The sequence below is a fragment of the Gossypium hirsutum genome, chromosome D11 (assembly GCF_007990345.1).
Source record: "Gossypium hirsutum isolate 1008001.06 chromosome D11, Gossypium_hirsutum_v2.1, whole genome shotgun sequence".
Taxonomy (NCBI): Eukaryota; Viridiplantae; Streptophyta; class Magnoliopsida; order Malvales; family Malvaceae; genus Gossypium; species Gossypium hirsutum.
Genome location: NC_053447.1, coordinates 13,525,965 through 13,543,793, shown reverse-complemented (window position 1 = coordinate 13,543,793; position 17,829 = coordinate 13,525,965). Strand labels below are relative to the sequence as shown.

At 33.3% G+C, this 17,829-nt stretch overlaps 2 protein-coding genes across 8 annotated transcripts; both read left to right on the top strand.

The window, feature by feature from the left end:
• The first annotated feature begins 2,602 nt into the window (after positions 1-2,602).
• Positions 2,603-9,489, top strand: LOC107924599 (dolichyl-diphosphooligosaccharide--protein glycosyltransferase subunit 2). Its single transcript, XM_016855123.2, has 20 exons — positions 2,603-2,723; positions 2,902-3,047; positions 3,282-3,474; positions 3,571-3,660; positions 3,857-3,913; positions 4,193-4,262; positions 4,447-4,511; positions 5,300-5,354; positions 5,562-5,689; positions 5,774-5,889; positions 6,170-6,239; positions 6,595-6,699; positions 6,819-6,908; positions 6,997-7,145; positions 7,326-7,437; positions 7,511-7,594; positions 7,879-7,959; positions 8,046-8,270; positions 8,872-8,994; positions 9,129-9,489. The coding sequence occupies exons 1-20, from the start codon at positions 2,703-2,705 to the stop codon at positions 9,243-9,245; spliced, it is 2,097 nt and encodes a 698-aa protein (XP_016710612.2). The 5' UTR covers positions 2,603-2,702; the 3' UTR covers positions 9,246-9,489.
• Positions 9,490-11,244: 1,755 nt separating this feature from the next.
• Positions 11,245-16,150, top strand: LOC107922982 (serine/threonine-protein kinase 19). 7 transcript variants are annotated; one of them, XR_005921121.1, is made up of 10 exons: positions 11,263-11,474; positions 11,570-11,643; positions 11,838-11,918; positions 12,459-12,551; positions 12,781-12,900; positions 13,957-14,028; positions 14,330-14,407; positions 14,907-15,128; positions 15,254-15,320; positions 15,696-16,150. XR_005921121.1 is itself a non-coding variant. In XM_041106141.1 (9 exons), exons 1-8 carry the CDS (start codon positions 11,393-11,395, stop codon positions 15,096-15,098), a joined length of 792 nt encoding a protein of 263 aa, XP_040962075.1. In that variant the 5' UTR covers positions 11,263-11,392; the 3' UTR covers positions 15,099-15,128; positions 15,254-15,689. The 7 variants fall into 7 exon arrangements, 2 of the variants coding, with proteins under 2 accessions (XP_040962074.1, XP_040962075.1); XR_005921120.1 differs by having other exon boundaries at positions 14,907-15,171; XR_005921118.1 differs by having other exon boundaries at positions 14,907-15,177.
• Positions 16,151-17,829: the final 1,679 nt, after the last annotated feature.

Here is a 17,829-nt window from a genome sequence, read left to right as displayed (position 1 = left end):
ATTTCTTTAGTATGCAAGGAATCTTTAAAGGTTGCAAACAATTATTTTAAAATAATTATCTTTTCTTCTTCTTCCTCTTCCTTTTTCTTTTTCTTTTTTGGTTTTGGTGATTGTTTATGTTGTGGTGTCATCCACAAGACCCATCGTTTTGATTGAAAATGTCGAGAATTTCTCATCTTCTAAATCAGAATCCATTGAGTTGAGTATTTCAGTCATAAGCTTTCTGTATTCTTTTTTGGTCTTGGCTTGAGCCAATCTTGTGCTGGCAATCGATTTGACTTGAAGAAATTTTGTAATAGTTTGATTCGAGGCAATGGACTTGCATAATATTGGATTTGTATCGAAAAAATCATCCAAATACTTTAAATCATATTTTCGCCATTGAATTTATTCCATCATTTTGTTATGAAATTTTGAACTAACAATGTGATTCTCATGTATTAATATTGTTCGTAAGTATAATTCTAAGAAACAATCCAATAAATACATAATTTTGAAAAGAAATGGATTGTTTTGAATGTGTTTTTTATCTGATTCTGATTGGAATTTGTCAAAAAATTTAGTCCATAAATTTTAGATTTTTTTTGATACGATATCAAAAGAAAATGGTTCAAACCAATTCCACCATTCTTGAAAACCAATTTGGGAATTCATATTGAGTGCCATACTTGAAATATATGAGCCAATAGTGTCTCATATGTTGGTTGTTGATAAGAAAAACATTGTACCAAGTTGTTTGATAGTCCCAATATGTAAAATAGGGTGATGATTTCTTTGGAGAGTTAGGGTTTTCACCCCAATCTCTTTGTTTGATAATGCAAATTATTTGGATTGTTGAATGGGTAATAAAGTCAGGGTCTTTTGAATTTGTGTAATGTTAGAACTATTTTAATCCAGTTTAAACCAATATATTTTTATAATATTATTGGGTTTTTTGTGAGTCTTTCAGTTTTTGTAAAACTATATCTCTATTTTATAAAATTTTGACTGCTTCAGCAAAAAATTGTTTGAGAGAAGTTTTCTCTTGGGATCGGGCCATGGCTAATGCCACTTTTGGGGATTGAAAGCGAGACTCAATTCATTTTTTTTATTTCGGAATTGATTTCATTTGGGTCTTGTGCATTTTGGAGGATGCATCATTTGAGGTTTTTGACAAGGATGATCCCTCATTTTCTTATTGCAAACAAATTTCATAACATAATTTGAAGGGTTTTGGTGATATTTTTGTTTCTGAGTTTTGGAGGCATTTTTTAAGGAATTTTCTCGTGAGAAAATCAAACAAATAATTAGTTTTTCCTTGATATATTCAATTTCAAAATCAAATACACTCGAAATTGTTTGTCATCTTGCAAAAATATGTTTTGAAGTAATATTTTGAACGTCTTTTTGTAAAATTTCTTTTGCAGGTTTGCAATCAAATCGTAAAAAAAAAGTCACTTAAAAATTTCGTAATACACAGAGATAATTTTTTTATCGTACTGTAATTTTGTTTAGTTGGATTATGAACTCTTAGTGTAAACTAGACTATTTATTCTTTTCCATCCTCAATCTATTTCAAGATCTCATCATACCTTATCTCAAAAGGATCTATTTTTACTATTTTAGGGGCAGCTGGACGAACTAATTATAAACAATAAACTTAAGAGATTTGCCTTTTGATTTTGGTAATTATATTGGTGTGATATTTTCTCAAATGTCCCTAGCAATGAATCATTAAACATTATGTGTTTTTGGTCTCTTAAGATAATTAAAATTGAGGTATTTTTGGTAGCTTCAACACTAAGTGGTTTGACACCATTTTGGGTTAATTCAAAATGGTTATATTTATAATTTTGTTCTTTAAGTTTATCGATAACGACTCTATCTAATAATTGTATAAGCTCAAATTTCTTTTGGATAAGTAATTTTCTTTTCTTTTGCTTTTATAATATAATTACAAAAGGCATTTAAAGTTTGGAATGCTATTTTTTTTATAAATTTAGTTTGTTAGAACTCTTGGAAAAGTCCAATTATCACACATTTGACAATATTTTGTAATTTTCTTTTTATTCATCGACAGTGTTATTGAAAATCTAGTCAGACTTTTAGGAATAATTAGAAGTAAAACTTGTAGAAAAGTTAATTCTTCTAAAGAAAGAAAACAATTTTTTTTTATTTTTGTATTTCCTACGAAAGGTTTTATTATCAAAATTTCTAAATTATTAAAATTGCCTATAAAGAATCTTTAACTGGCCTAACTCATGACTATCTAGTTTATATATATCAATATTAAAAAAAAACATAAATAAATACAGTTAAATCAAAATTCGAAAATATTAAAAAGAAATTTGAAAATTTTATCCTTAATTCTGATACCAAACGAGTGCGGATTTGTATCAACCTAGTAATCAACTAATCATGCACTGTACCTTAAAAGAAAAAAATATCATGCATGGTGTGTTGTTAGTGGATTTGCTTTTGGGCCTTATGTGACCCAAGCCTTATTTTTGTTTACTCCCTACACTAAATGAAAAGTCCAAACTGTTGGGCCCAGGCTGAAATTCCAAGAGACAAAACTCCGTAAATTCATCCTAAAACTTGGACAAATTGGGTAATTTATTTTGTTTTGTTCCTATTACGTTATTTCCATAGCTTAGTTACTCCAAACTCACTCGATTACTTTGCGCACAGCAAAGACTGCGAAGACTTCAACCGAAAAAAAAATGCCGACGAATTTAAATTTCGTATGTTTTCCTTTTGTTCTTGATCTAAAACACTAGGGTTTCCCCATATTATCTTTAAGCTGTTTTCAGATCCTATTAAACAATTTTAATATTTGCGTCAATGAATCTCGGTAGATGCTGTTGACTAATGTGGGTTGGATATATTTTTGATACAATGCGGGTTGGATTTTAATTGCAGGAAATGGCTAGAAGTCTAGTTGGATTTACGGTTCTCTTACTTTTTTTATCGATCTGCGAATCCGCTTCGTTTTTTCAGCCGATCTCCGATTCTCATCGATCTGCCGCTGTTGAGCTCTTCAGTCCAGACCATGGATCCTTCAAGAGGTTTTCTTAAACCTTTTTTTTTCTACTCCATTTCTCCGTTTGTTCTGTTGTTGGTTAAGAAAAGAAGTTAGGAGATAATGGGGAATAAATACCGTTGAAGGTCAAACATAGTTACGCTCAAGCTTTTTTTCTTTCTGAATTCTAGTTTTATTTTGTTAATTCGAAGTAGAATAGAGATATTTGAGAATGAGTTTTAGGAATGCTTATCTTATCTGATGTAATTGATCTCACCAGTTTAGAAGAGACGTACGAAGCACTAAGAACATTTGACGTTCTTGGAATTGAAAAGAAGCCTGATGTAACCGCAACAGCTTGCCGTTTAGTTTCGGAAACTGTTGGGTCATCATCTTCAACCCTAAAGGATCTTTTCTATGCTTTAAAAGCAAATAGCATTGTGAAATGCAAGATAAATGACAAAGCTTATCAGGTAGTTAATAGAATTTGGCTCACTAACTTGTTATTGAAAATCATTTAACTTTGTTTAGTCCTGGCGCTTAAATTTGTTTTTATTCCTTTGCAAAAGGGCATTATTACAAGACTTAATGCTGCTGTCGATGGTGCAAGTTCATTGCCTGACTTCTACTATTCAGTAGGAGGTCTGTTGCTTGTCAAGGTAATAAATGGCTGTAGGATACTGGTTATTATGATGAATGCAATTTAGTAAACCTTATGAGCTTTCTAGAGGATATATGTATGCATTAAATGCTTTGTTATTTTGCTCTGGTGAGCTTATTTATCCAGCTTCTATAGCTCTTTAGCTGTTCCTATTTTCTCCTTGTCTTATACATTGTTTGTCAATGCTGGATCAGGGCTCCAAAGGTGATGTTCATCTTGCTGATGCTGATGGAATTTTCCGCTCAGTCAAGGTTTGTTACTATTACTAGATTTAGTTTTGTGTAGAGATTAAGATATAGTGCTCATTCTCTCCACAGCTTTCTAAGCAGGCTAAGGCCTACCATTTTGGTGGGACAAGTTGTTGGGATGGAGACATTTGCCTTTGTGGCGTCTCTCTACTTGAACTGACTCAAACATCTAATCTTATGTTTATATAGAATTTTGCACTTCAGCCAACTTCTATGCCCTGATTTGTATAGCTATATATGTTTTTCATGAATGGTTGATTTTATGTTACAAGTTGTTTTCAGGCTTTCCGCCAGAGTGATGGCAGGTGGCGCTTTAGTTCTAATAGTTCTGAATCTAGTGCCTTTGCTGCTGGTAAAGATTTTTCTAGATTCTAAAACTTGTTTTTCTGAAGACAATGTTCAGCACAACCACCATTTAGCATTTTTCTCCTATCACTGATGTTATGTCTTTGATAAAGTTGTTTACCTTCTTTTAATATCCATTGTTCAATCCAGTTGTGAGATTGTTATTTGTTAACCATGTCATACTCTTGCAGGAATAGCACTTGAAACACTTGCAGGAGTTGTTTCATTAGCATCTCCTGAACTTGACCAGTCTTTGGTAAGTAGTTTATGATGCTTGCTTTAGTCTGGTGAAGTCTTGACCACTTTATGGATCTGAATTGTTAATTATGATCTAAATGTATCATTCTCCTGTTAAACTTCATGTGTTGTATTTTCTTTTTTGGGGTAGTTACTTTCTGGCTTTTAGCTGTATGGGTTTTGAAGTTTCTGAATTGAAATTGATTATTTTTGCCCTTAGTGCGTACATACATACAAACATATATGTAATGGTTAACTTCATTTTCTAGCCATATCATGTGTGATATCTATCTCATAGCTGTTGCCCAATCTTAATCAATGTTTCTTTAAGGGAATATAAAGATTATACCTGACATTCAGTTATTTTGGGTAATTATCTTGTTGACAAAAGAAGTGGAATGTCAATTATCCTTCTTGTGATGATGAGGGTTTCTTCGGAACTCTAGTGAGGAAAAACGGATTTTTCTTCTTGTACGCATAGACCTTTTTCTGTAGTGATTAGCACTTCTTTAGAACTCTTTAGGCCATCTGGTTAAATTCCATAAATCATATTAAGCTCAAGAGGGATGATGTTTTAGATTTGCGAATAATAGACTACCCATCAAATGAGCTTTAAGATAATCAGCATTTCTATAAATTTTTATAATGTTTTCAGTTCTTTACTTCAATTAGTCATATGATGCTGTCTTTTGATATTGAATATCTCTGTTCAAGTGAGCAAGTTCGATTTTCATTGTTTTTGTTGCTATTCTGTCAGCCATTGTTAGTTTGGGCATTCCATCATATTTGTTTGCTTATTGTTGGCAGATCAGTACTCTAAATAGTGATATAAGCAAGCTTTTTGACAGTATTGAGAAATATGGTATGTATATTTTATCCTTTTTTCCAAATTCCTTCTATGTTCTTTATTATTGGTTCTATTTTTTTTCAATCTTTTTCTCCTACTTCCATCCATCATTTATCAATCAGGAAAAAAAAAAGTTTAACCAATTTTACTCTTATTCTGTTAGTTTTTGTTTTTCTTTTCTTCTGTCCTTTTTAGCATCTCTCTCTAATTTTTTTTTTCCAGATGATGGGGCTCTTTACTTTGATGATAAGCTTGTTGATGGACATGACCATCAAGGTCCCTTAGCAACCACCTCATCTGTTGTTAGAGGACTAACAGTATTTGCAGCAGTAACTGATGAAAGACTTAATGTCCGTTGGGAGAGTTCACACATCATGCTCTTTTTAGCCTTTTTATTTGGAGTGTGTTGTAATCCCTATGGTTTATTTCTGCAGATTCCCAGCAACAAAATACTTGGATTGGCTAACTTCTTCCTTGGCATTGGAGTTCCTGGCGATGCCAAAGATTTATTCAACCAAATAGACTCCTTGGCTTGTTTGGAAAGCAACAGGCAATGTTTTGCTTTGGCAGTTTTAATGTATTTGTATTTATTTAATATAAATTTTGATTATGATATTAGATTTCCTTTGTCTACCATGCTATGGAATTATTTCAATAGCATTTCATGATAGTACTTTGTTTAGCTTTTGCAGATTGAAGAACTACCATTTCTAGACTTTATGTTCATAATTTCAGTAGCTTTTTACGACAGTGCTATGCCCCCTTTTTCTTTGGTTTTGTATAATAAAGCTCCGGAGCTTAATAGATCTTAAATTTCACTTTCCATGCAGGGTTTCCATCCCACTGATCCTATCACTTCCATCTACAGTGCTTTCGGTGACTAAAGAAGACTCACTTCAGGTTTGTCCAAATTTAAAATCCTTGACATGAATACTTACATTCTTCTAAATGGCAGAAACCACCACCCAAGGATTGATGCTATTAATATTAGTGGCATCCTATTTTGCTTTCCCAGTACAACGTAGTTTTTTGATCCCCAGTGTCCCATTTGATGTAGTGTATGCTGACCACTGTTGTTCTGTTATTTTACCAGAAAGGAATTTTCTTTGTCCATCTCAATTGTGATGTGTATTTGTGGTGCATTGATATTTATTTGCATACATGAGCTCTTTTGTACCAACTTGAATTCATTTAATCTGGCTTCTAGGCTATTGTTATTCTTTTGTTTTTTAACCCTGCTCTTTGAATATAACAGGTTAATGTTAACACTGTGCTTGGTTCAAATGCACCTCCTCTAACAGTGAAGCTTGTGGGGGTTTTTACTTCTGGTTCAAAGGCTGCATCTCTAGTTGAAAGTCAAGTATGTTGTTCTCTTAAGTCTTTCATTTGGTTGGATGTAATTTCTTCTGTATACAAGTTTTATTTTTGCGTTCCTTTTGTTTAATTTGAGTCAATGTTTACAAATATTATACTTAACAGGAACTAGTGTTTGATGATGGAACTGGAATGTATAACTTGAATAACTTGCCCAAGAGTATAGATGTTGGAAGTTACACATTTGTTTTTGAGGTATTGTGGTTGTAGACATTCTTGCATTTACAGTTTAAGCTTTGTGTTCATCTGCATTTCCCTTACATGCAAAATGGAACTTTTGTAGATTGTGCTTCATGAACCTGAGCATGAAAAGATTTACGTCACAGGAGGCCAAAAAAAGGTACCTATATTTGCCTCAGGACTTATCAAAATCGAAAATGCTGAAATTGCAGTACTTGACAGTGATCTTGGGAGCATAGAAACACAGAAAAAGTATGTTTCTGTTTCTTTTGCTTATCTTTTGTTGCTTTTTGTGCTATTTTGGTGACTGTCTTGGGTACTTATGCAATAACATCTGATGACCCCTTTATAAGTTTGTGTGTGTTTGATTTTCTTTTCTAATGATCTCTGACCTGGTTGATTTTTCATGGTCTTACACCATAAATACTGTAGGCTAGATTTAGCTGGACAAAATGCTGTGTCATTATCAGCAAACCATCTACAGAAGCTGCGTGTATCTTTTAAGTTGACAACTCCTCATGGACTTGCTTTTAAGCCACATCAAGTTCGTACTTGTCTTAATTTTTAATCAATGGTCTTCTTTGTAGTAGTTTGTTGATAAGTTTGGTTGCTTGCAGGCTTTGCTCAAGTTGAGACATGAAAGCAAGGTTGAGCACATCTTTGTGGTTGGGAACTCTGGAAAACAGTTTGAGATGGTTCTAGTTAAGTATAGTTTCTTTCGTAGTTGAGTATCATTTTGGGCCGTATGAGTTATTAAAATATTAGGAATATTAGAATCATTAAAAATTTCTTTATTTCACTGGGAAACAAGAAGGCATCTTGAACTTTATACTATTATCAAGAACTGTTCCCAAATAAATTATTCTTCAGCTGGCTCAGCTTATGCTACACCTATTTAAGATTACACTACTATTCAGATGAAATTGATCCTGTATCTGTTCTGTATATATGTATATATATTAATTCTGCATTGCTTGTCTTGTAGAATTTTCTTGGACTGGTTGAGAAGTTCTTCTATCTCTCAGGTAGATATGACATAGAGCTTGCAGTTGGAGATGCTGTTATGGTAAATGTTGCTTTGCTTTATAAAATTCTCAAATTGTATTATTCCAAAAATATGTTGCAATTAGATATATATTTTGCTTTCTTCAGGAAAACTCTTTATTACGAGCTATTGGGCATATTGAGTTAGATCTGCCAGAACCTCCAGAGAAGGCAACCCGCCCTCCTCCTCAGCCTGTTGATCCTTACTCAAGATATGGGCCCAAAGCAGAAATAACTCACATCTTCAGGGCTCCTGAAAAGCGTCCCCCTAAGGAGCTTTCTCTTGCTTTCCTGGGTCTTACCTTCTTGCCATTACTTGGATTCTTGATTGGGGTTAGTCTTGCATGCACTGTTTCTTTTATACTTTCTTTCAACCAGAAGGTTACTTATATCTGAATTTCTAATTATTTAATTTTTAAAATCTTTTATGATATTTTTTATCAAAGTGTTTGACATTGTCTTGGGTTCTGAATAGAAACTTAACTGTCGCTACACTAGGTTTTTGGTAATTTTAACTCGGGTTGAATCAATGTCTGTCTGGACATGGCCCACGTAATTATTTCCATAACTTAAGATTTATCTGTATGTGGCATGTTGAATGCCTGTGTCCAATAGTTAGTTTTTTTTTTTTTTTGGGGGGGGGGGATTGAGTCATTGGGTGCTTCATGTCACTTAGAAACAAGGATTTATTGTGATGGAAAATAGAGAAGTCTTTAACATAATTTTTTGGGGCTACTAGGATCTTTTCGTTTCACCTGCCTTTTCATAACTGATATCTCAGAAGGAGAAGTCAAGCATTTCAATTTTCAATCTGTAAAGGGTTGCAATTTTTCAGGCATAATTGTAATAGATTCATACTTGCATATGCAAAGTATATTTGCTTCAAAATTATGCTAATGTTATTATTTGAACTTTTTGGTGGTTACTTGGATAGCTATTACGATTGGGGGTAAATTTGAAGAACTTTCCTTCCAATACCGTACCGGCCACGTTTGCCACACTCTTCCACGTCAGTATTGGAGCAGTTCTGTCTCTCTATGTGCTCTTCTGGTTGAAGGTTAGTTCTATATTATATTATATTATTTATTATTTAACACTTAAACAAATTCTGAGATAAAAGGGGATTGCCATTTTTGGTAATTATATATAATTCATTAACATTATTTGTATATATGTATATTGTGGATGCAGTTGGATCTATTCCAAACACTGAAACTACTTGGTTTCTTGGGAGTTATCCTTGTGTTGGTTGGCCATAGAGTCCTTTCCCATTTGGCTGCTACATCTGCCAAGCTTAAATCTGCCTGAGTTGATTGAAGATTAATTCCTATTCCTTTGCAAGCGTTGCTTGCTGCAAGATTATTCTCCTCTTCTCTTTTGGTTAGCAGATTTTTCTTCGGTCATTTTTAACCCAAAATTTTGGTAGGGCTTATTTTCTCGATTCAAGTCAATCTGTTACGTCAAAGAAAAAGAAAAATTTTGCTACTCCAAATTTAAAGCCTCTTAAGTTTTATTAGGTAGCAGCAACATCGAGATGACTTTCGATTCAAAATTCTTTGCTGATTTAAAATTAGATTCAATAATTTTGGACACACACCGCAGAATTAAAAAACACGACACAATAAAATAGATATGAATATGATTTAAATACATAACTATATGAAAATATATGAAACATTTTAATTATATAATTATGCTACAAGAAAATAATATGCAAAAGCAAGATGAATGCTCGGTGTGTAACAGAAGGAAGCTACCAGGATCCCTACAAAAGATCTCAGTCCTACTAGTTAGCTAAAACTGATATCAGGGGCTTAGGATCCTCTAAAATCTATGCAATAATTATATGAAGTAAAGGCGTGCGTAGACTGATAATGGTGAAGTACATTAGAGCTATAAAACAACATATTCATGAGTTTATCATTACCTTCAAAATAAATGCCAGTTCGGCCTGGTTTACTATATGCCCAATCCATTCTCATTTATGTTTCGGATTTGTTCATGGGTATATCTACCTGTGCACCACTTCTTTTCCTTTGATTTTAATTGATGCTAGATATTTTTTTGTACCATCTATCAATCAATCTTTGCTTTTGTGCTTCCCTCTCCTTCACGAGCGCATTCATTTCACTGGCTAACCTTTCCCCCTTCTCATTGCTCTTGACCTGAATTTGTAGTGGTTCAAGTTTTCGTGGCTTCTACACCTTTTTACTGATCGAATTTGCCTTTCCTCTAATCCTATTAAATATTTTTTGGATCGATATCTTCAAGTTTCCCGCATGCATAATAATGATTTGATGGTTCCTTATCCTTCTGTTTCAGTTTGAAACCTCTTGGGAGTGTCCTCAATTTTGATGACCACTTTCATACGCATTACCTTTCCCTACCTTATATCCTAACCTTCATTAAAATTCACAATATCTATCCCATGAAACATTTACCCAATTCGTACTTATTTTCTAGTTTAATGGAACATTGTATACCTGAACTTAGAAATTTTGTGAATAAATCAATGTCTTCGATTTCTACTCCTTTTACCCATTCCTTTATACCCACCATTGATTAGGGAGCATTCTTGAGTACCTTCAACTTAACATAAACACCTCAATTTCATTTGGTAAAGGCCATGCTTTGTTTAAAATGATTTCTTTTTCATATTTGGAAATGAACAGAAACACCTCAATTTCATTATGTAAAAGCCATGCTTTGTTTAAAATGATTTCAAGAGGTTTTTGAGAGATTGAAAAAAAAAATGACAAATTTTAACAGAAATTATTAGGGATGTTCAAACGGTTAACCGAACCGAACTAGTATTAATTGAATTTTTTTAAATTCTTTAACTTTTAATCAAACCAAAATTTTTTCAAAAAAATTTAACCAAACCGAAATATTTTGGTTAATTCGATCAGTTAACCAAATTAACTAGAATTTATATGTTTTATTTTTTTGTTAAAACAAATATAAAATGTATAAAAAAATAAATTGATAATGTTCATTTGATCAAATTAACCAAATTATTAATAATCTAATACATATAATATATAATATTATTTATTAAGTTCCGTTAATTCAATTAATTCAGTTAATTACCCGATTTCGAATCAAATTAGCAATTAACTGAAATTTTAAAAAACTTTTTAAGTAACCTCTGACCAAATTAGATCAATTAACTAGCTGATTAATTCGATCAATTAATTCGGATTTAACCGATATTTAAACCCTTAAAAGTTATCATTATATATTGAACCTTGTAAAAACCTTCGGACAAAATATCAAATTCTATACAAGCGATTGGACTAACAGCATATTTTAACCTTATAAAAACATTTCTGCCACATCAACGACCAGATTGAGCTCACACATGCAAGTACAGTTGCTATAGGGAAAGTTCCAAAACCGAGGGGTGGGTGAGGCGCCAAAGTTCCAATTCCCGTTGCATTAGGGTTCCGTTAAAGATGGAGAGAGGAAAGAAACGCAGAAGAGAAGAGGAAGAGATCGAGGCTGAAAATAGAGACGCTAATCATTCTCTTTCCCTCGGTAAAAGCTTAGCGCTTCAAACAAAATTAAATGCTTACCAATTTTTTCTTGCCTGTTTTAGCGAATGTCATCATAAATGCTTTCTAATTTCGCAGAGCAAAATCTCAGCTTTAGCGATACTAATGTGGCGCTTCGTATGATGCGAGCTCAGTTTCCTCAATTTGATAACGTTAGCCATCTACTCCTAAAATTTATCCCCCTTTTTTTTCCTTCTTAAAACAATTTGTTTAGCACTTCTTTGTTAAAAAATCAATTCCTTTTCCATTGCAATGTGTAATTTTATTCTATTTAGATTCTTTTGTATCTACTTCTGCTTAAGACTTTAAAATGATAAAGCTGAAGTTGTTTCATTTTATTTGCAAGGTCGCAATTCAACCTTTTATTTTACAGTCACAATTGTATAGCAGTGTAAAGGACAGAACTCAAGTGGATAGGGAGCTAGAGGTTTGGTTCCTTAACCTTCAAATTTAGAGCATTACTTCGTATGGAGAATTGTTCCTGAACTATGATTCAATGGTATGCTTGCCAAAAAATGTGCTTTATTGACTGAATAGTGAGGGTAGCAAATTTTTTTTTGGGGGCGGGGGATTTTAATTGATGTGTTTTATGCAGAATTGTTCCGAGATATATTGTATTTAGCTTTTCTGCACTTTATGTGTTTAGCTAGGGCATCATGTAGTTTCCTAGGTTAGATCCATATGCTTGTTGCTGATTATAGATAGACATGTATGTTTTATGACTGACACATCATTTGGTTCTTGGTAAATTAGATATTTGGAACATGTTTTGTGACTGAAAGGTGATAAGAAAAAAAGTCTATGTGGTCAGAATATTCCTGGTTCTAATAGAGTAAGCAAGTAAATGTTCTTGTTTGTTAGTTCTCTTTTATTGTAATGTTTCTTGCAATTCTCTCTCTTCTGAATTGAGTAGAATAACTTCTCACATAGTCCCATGTGGTTTCTATAATATATTACTCTTCTGCAGTCTCTAAGGAGGGACAAGGTAGTGCGCATATTCAAACTAAATACAGGGCAAGATGATCATGGCATAATGTTTTTAGAAGATTATCTAAAACAGGTTGGTCTATTGATGTTTTCTAAATCCCTAAATGATGCCACATTTAGTTTTCAACTTCAGTTTCAATTAGTTCAAAGTGAGAGCCTGTTACATATAATCTGGTTGGCTCTGGTTGAGGCATGAGGGTTTGTAGTGCTTGGCACTCTTGGCAAGTGACGTTTGTGTTGTTGTAGGCTAGCTAAATAGGCTTCCTTTTGACCAATTTTCTTTGTCCATAATATTTGTGCAGTTAGAGCATGTTGTCAAAAGAATGGAAGAAAAGAAACAAGGTGATGTTGATGTTTTTAAGTGGTTCAAAGGGCATGTTATTGAGTCCAAGCTGGAACCTAGCATTGAACATGAAGAACTGGTGAGTGGCCAAACACCAATGAATCATGCTGTTTATTTAATTTTTACTCTGCTTGAGATAGATATAACTTTGTGTTTTTATTAGAACCCTCACTCTTCAACTTCATTCCTTGAGTGGAATTTGATTCATTGCTGAACATTTTTTATGCCTTTCCATGCTTGTATGTCTGATGGTTTCTTTCTGTTTACCATGCATATCCTTTTAATGCATTTGTGGTGTGCCTACTTTCCCCTCTTTTCAAGGAATTGCCTCGATTGTTTCTTTGAGGAACATTTGATTTTATACTCGCTATTCTTTGTTTGGATCTCCAAGATTTTATCCCGGGGTCTAATTGTATTAAATGTTGGCATACAGAACAGGCAGACCCCACATATTTTTTGTTGGACTAGGTAGAGGCATCTATATTTGTTAATCTGCATAGATTTTTGGTAATCCTGATTTCCTTTAGGATGCTATTTTATCTTCGGCTGTTAATTTCTCAGCATGCCTGCCTTTACTTGGAGTTTTGACTTGCCAAAAAGATTTTCTCTAATTAATTTGTTGAAGTTGCATACAGAAATATTGGCTACTTTTGTTGATTTCAAGTGGCTCAGACCATTTGCTTAAGTAATCAGCAGATTTATCTCCAATCTGCAATCTTGTATTTTAGTTTGTTTTTGACATGATGCTCCTGTGTTATTTTTGGGTGCTGATGTATTTAGTTATTTTAGTTGTCATGTATGTGTACAGTTGGTGTGCATGACATATTTATCAACTCATTCTGATGAGAAAATGTTAATATAGTTTACTAATTATCAAATTGTTTATATAGTGGCAAATCATATATGTACGTGTGAATTTGACATGTGGGTTAAAATTATTACTTCAGCGATCCTATATCATGAAACTTTCCTGCTACCTAATAAGGCACCTAATCTTTTATGAATAAATCTCCGCTTCTGTTTTCAAATTTTTTTTTGCAGAATGTTGTGGCCTTAATCTGTCCAGGTTGCCATTTTCATGTGCATCAGTGTATGCATGTTTGTCTCTATAATTCATGGTTTATCTTTGCTGCAGTATGCACTCTTATCACTAGGGGGACAGGTGAAAGATGGACACATATCCCTCCTAATCAATGCTGGCCTTCTTGTAAGTGAACTTTGGTTCTGGTGAGTTTGTCATATTATTTTAGCATGTTGAGTTTCTATCCTTGGTTACTTCAATATTATATGGCTAGTACACTGCAGCATCTCATAAAAACAATTGTGGGTGTTTATTTGAATGCATATTGGGCTTTTTCTTTTCTGTTTACTTTCCTACCACATTGCACTTGTGCAATTCCATTTCCCTCTGGTTTCCTTTTCCTCTTATTGCACAGTTGCGTTAGATTAGGCATGTTTGATGTCTCCTTGAGTAATTTCCTCTTCTAACAAGGACATTTCTCTTTCAGACTCGCCAATTGATTGATCCAAATATGTACTGGTTTGCAATCCCAAATATAGGTTCAATACTGAAAGGACTCTCCCAGGTATTTTAATTTTTTTTCATTTAGTTTTCCTGCTCTAGCTGGTGAGATGTTATTATATGATGATATAATTTGCAAAGAAGGAGTTAATTTCTTGATTACTTTGAAGTTCTTAGCATTTTGTGAATCAGTTGCTTGCAAATACATGCACAAACTCATCATTGGAACTATATATGAATTTTCTGGTTATAAGGAGTTGAACAGAAATTTAAGATAGAATCCTTTTGATTTCTTAATTTTATTTTGGCTTTCAAAATTTTTGGTTGCCAGCAAATTAAAAGGTCCTGAACATAGGAAATGGTATATGAGTTTATGATATATATGCACATCCTCCATAACTTTTCAAAACTTTGTATTGCACTAAGTACTTTAAATAATTTAGATGCTGTTTAACCTTTCAAAGTCTGAATGCTTTTTGGATTTTACCTAAGATACCTAAATTTTAAGTCCTCTGTTTTGTCAGTGTTGCACTTATAGTGTTCTTATTTTGCTTGGACTTCAGGGAAGGAAGGAACTCCTTTCTCTTTTAAATCGTAGGAGATATAAAGAGATGATGTTGGCCCCTCTTGAGAAGATGCGCCTTCGATTGTCTCCTCTTGATATGAGGTTTCACCTTCGTGACTTGATTGGATCAGGCCATCTTAAAACTGCCCATACACCATCTGGTATAGTTGTTCAGGTTTCAAAGGATTAGATCTCAGGAAGATGCTATAAGCAGTGACAGGTGGTTTATATTGCTTCTCTTTTGGCTCAGTCTTAAATATCAGGTTTAGGTACTAACGTACTTGACTTGTTAGCTTTTAATTCTTTATATCATCTGTCAACTAGATGAAGAAAATTTTTTAACAGGTTGACGAAAGGGCCACAAGCAACAATTGTCATACACTCATGTGCATTGCAAATAATGCAGGATGAAGTGAGTGTCTTCCCTTCTAAATCTTGTACTATTCATTTATTTGGCAACCTTCCATGATTAAATTCTTGAAAATGTGTACTGTTCAAAACAAATTTTAACGTTTTGAATTGATGGGTTAAGGAATTAATATCAAATTAAAAGATCGGAATGGCAAATCTTTAACGTTTTTAAAATGGCACGGCTGCCACTTGTGCAATATTAAAAGAAAGCTGCTGCTGCTGCACTGGTTAATTTTACATTTATCTTTGATCTCGGTGTAGCAAGAATCTAGACGAAAAAATAATTTTCTTTGCTTGCAAACCTACCTAAAGATAAAAATTCATTGATATGGTCTGATACTAACGTGGCTGATTTGCCTTGTGCGCTATGGCTTAGAATTTTAGGCAGTTGGTGGAGATTTTTGCACGAGGGAAATAGACTTATGTTATTAGGGGACTGTATTTTGTTCAAAGAAACACGTGAATAATTCTCATAGATCAAGGTTGCTAAGTAACACCATCTCTAGCGCTGATACATCTTCCAAATTTTGCATATCCGGTATTGCTACATTAATTTTTTCGTCATACTAACCCCTGGCCCGGGGGTCGATACTTCATATCTGCCTTAAGGCAGAAAGATTTCATCAGGTACATATCTCGGCTATTTGCTTCTATTGCAAAGCCATTCGTGCCCTGTTGGCATAATCGTTTGATCCAATTGCTCGACACTTTTTTAATATTATTTGTGTGTAAAATAAGTGTTCTCCAGTTGGTTGTTTAAAGAAATATTTAGATGTGACTGAAAACTGAATGTGGATTTATGCTTTATAATGGTGAGAGTATTAATGTGTATGGGTATGAGTTGAAAAGTGCGTGTCGTTTTACTATCCAACACTTCAATAATGGTATGATTTACAAGTGATTCAGCATTATTTGTTATTGTTATTATTACCACAAGTGATTCAGCATTTTTTATCGTCATCATTGTTAAAAAGTTTTTATGTCTTGTGTTACATATGGATTAAGAACTTAATAATTGTTCTATAGTTTGTCTGGACATGATCACATGAATTCTGGAATAACATTAAAGTAAGGTGTAATTAAGGTGGCTAAACCCCAACCCAGGCTCGAGTTCTTAAGCACTTTCTATGGTACCAAAAACAATCATGTTTTCAAAATTTTGTGGACTTTCACTTAACTATTTAAATAAATAAAAATTGCCAGGAAACAAGCAAGTTCATCATGGTGAAGTAATGTTTTCCCACCCCCATCTCGGATTTAATAGGAGCCATCAAATTAGAGAAAAATATGTTAAGCATGATAATTTCCATTGAATGACCACCTAATAGTTTCAATTTCTTACTTTTATTAATCATCATTTAATCCAATTTTATTCAAGGTAGAAACAATAAACAAGAAAGATGACTTCAAAATGGGTATTTTGGGAAGGCTGTACTGTACACGGTGTTTCTTTCACACAAGGCATTGGAGAAATAAATAAATGAGAAGTTTAATGTTTCTTAATAATAAGGAATGCATGTACCTTGTTTAAATATAATTTCTGAGTTACATTGCTTTTAATTTAGAATTTCATGAGAAAAAGATAATGTAAATTAATTTAATAGATAATCAGAAAAGTTTAGGTATTGTTTAGTAATTTTCCTGGGCTGCGGTTAGGCGGATAAGTTTTCTTAAAGGCTGTTCAAAAGGGTTTGCTTTAGGTTTCTGCATTGCTTTTTTATCAGAAGGAATTTATTTATATACTCCAAAGATTGATCTAAAAGAAAGAGTAACTAATAAGAATGCATCAAATATAGGGCAGCCCTAGCTTAAGCAGTTTTTCAAAATCATGAAAGGCAGCAATTTGATTGAACACTCAAGGGTTGTGATGACTACCTCTAATCTAATAAATAGGACCAATTCCTTGAGTAGAAGAAATTAATTTGTATGACAAGAAGTTGGGTTGATGGTAGGTGTTGTTAGATCATAAGCTACATGCCAAAAATAAACATTAATCATGCGGTGGAAGAAAATTGGTAGTAAAAATTTTGAAAAACAATGAAGCTTAATAATTTGGTTTTGGATCAGGGTTAGATCCAAAGGGCAATCAAAGACCTGCAATATGTGGAGCAGATTCCCCATTTTTACTGATCAATTTCAAGATTTGATTGATATGTGTCAATATTTTTAGACAACCAAGTAATCATGACACGCGCCTTCTTTTTTCTCACAAGTATACATCAGCATGCTATAGTTTTCATTTTCCAGTTTCAATGAAGTAGTTTGAGCTGACGCAAGAATATCAGTACTGTCATCTCCGATTCCTTAAACATTACGGATCAGAAACATCAAGAGAGAAATTAAGATTAATCATTAGGAAACGAACATTTCAGGCACTGTGTTGAGATTTTATTCTTCAGGATGGGACGCCTTAGAGTGAGACCTCATTCATACAATAATGTTGATAGTACATTAACGGATAAAATCATGGACCAGTTTATACGTAAACCCATACTTGTAGCATAGATGTA

Excerpts from the sequence above, each read along its gene's own strand:
- LOC107924599 (XM_016855123.2), top strand. The coding sequence starts at position 2,703 with ATGCCGACGAATTTAAATTTC. Across the intron at positions 3,048-3,281 it reads GACCATGGATCCTTCAAGAG|TTTAGAAGAGACGTACGAAG; the intron begins GTTTTCTTAAAC and ends TGATCTCACCAG. Across the intron at positions 3,475-3,570 it reads TAAATGACAAAGCTTATCAG|GGCATTATTACAAGACTTAA; the intron begins GTAGTTAATAGA and ends CCTTTGCAAAAG.
- LOC107922982 (XM_041106140.1), top strand. The coding sequence starts at position 11,393 with ATGGAGAGAGGAAAGAAACGCAGAAGAGAAGAGGAAGAGATCGAGGCT. Across the intron at positions 12,552-12,780 it reads TAGAAGATTATCTAAAACAG|TTAGAGCATGTTGTCAAAAG; the intron begins GTTGGTCTATTG and ends ATATTTGTGCAG. Across the intron at positions 12,901-13,956 it reads GCATTGAACATGAAGAACTG|TATGCACTCTTATCACTAGG; the intron begins GTGAGTGGCCAA and ends TCTTTGCTGCAG.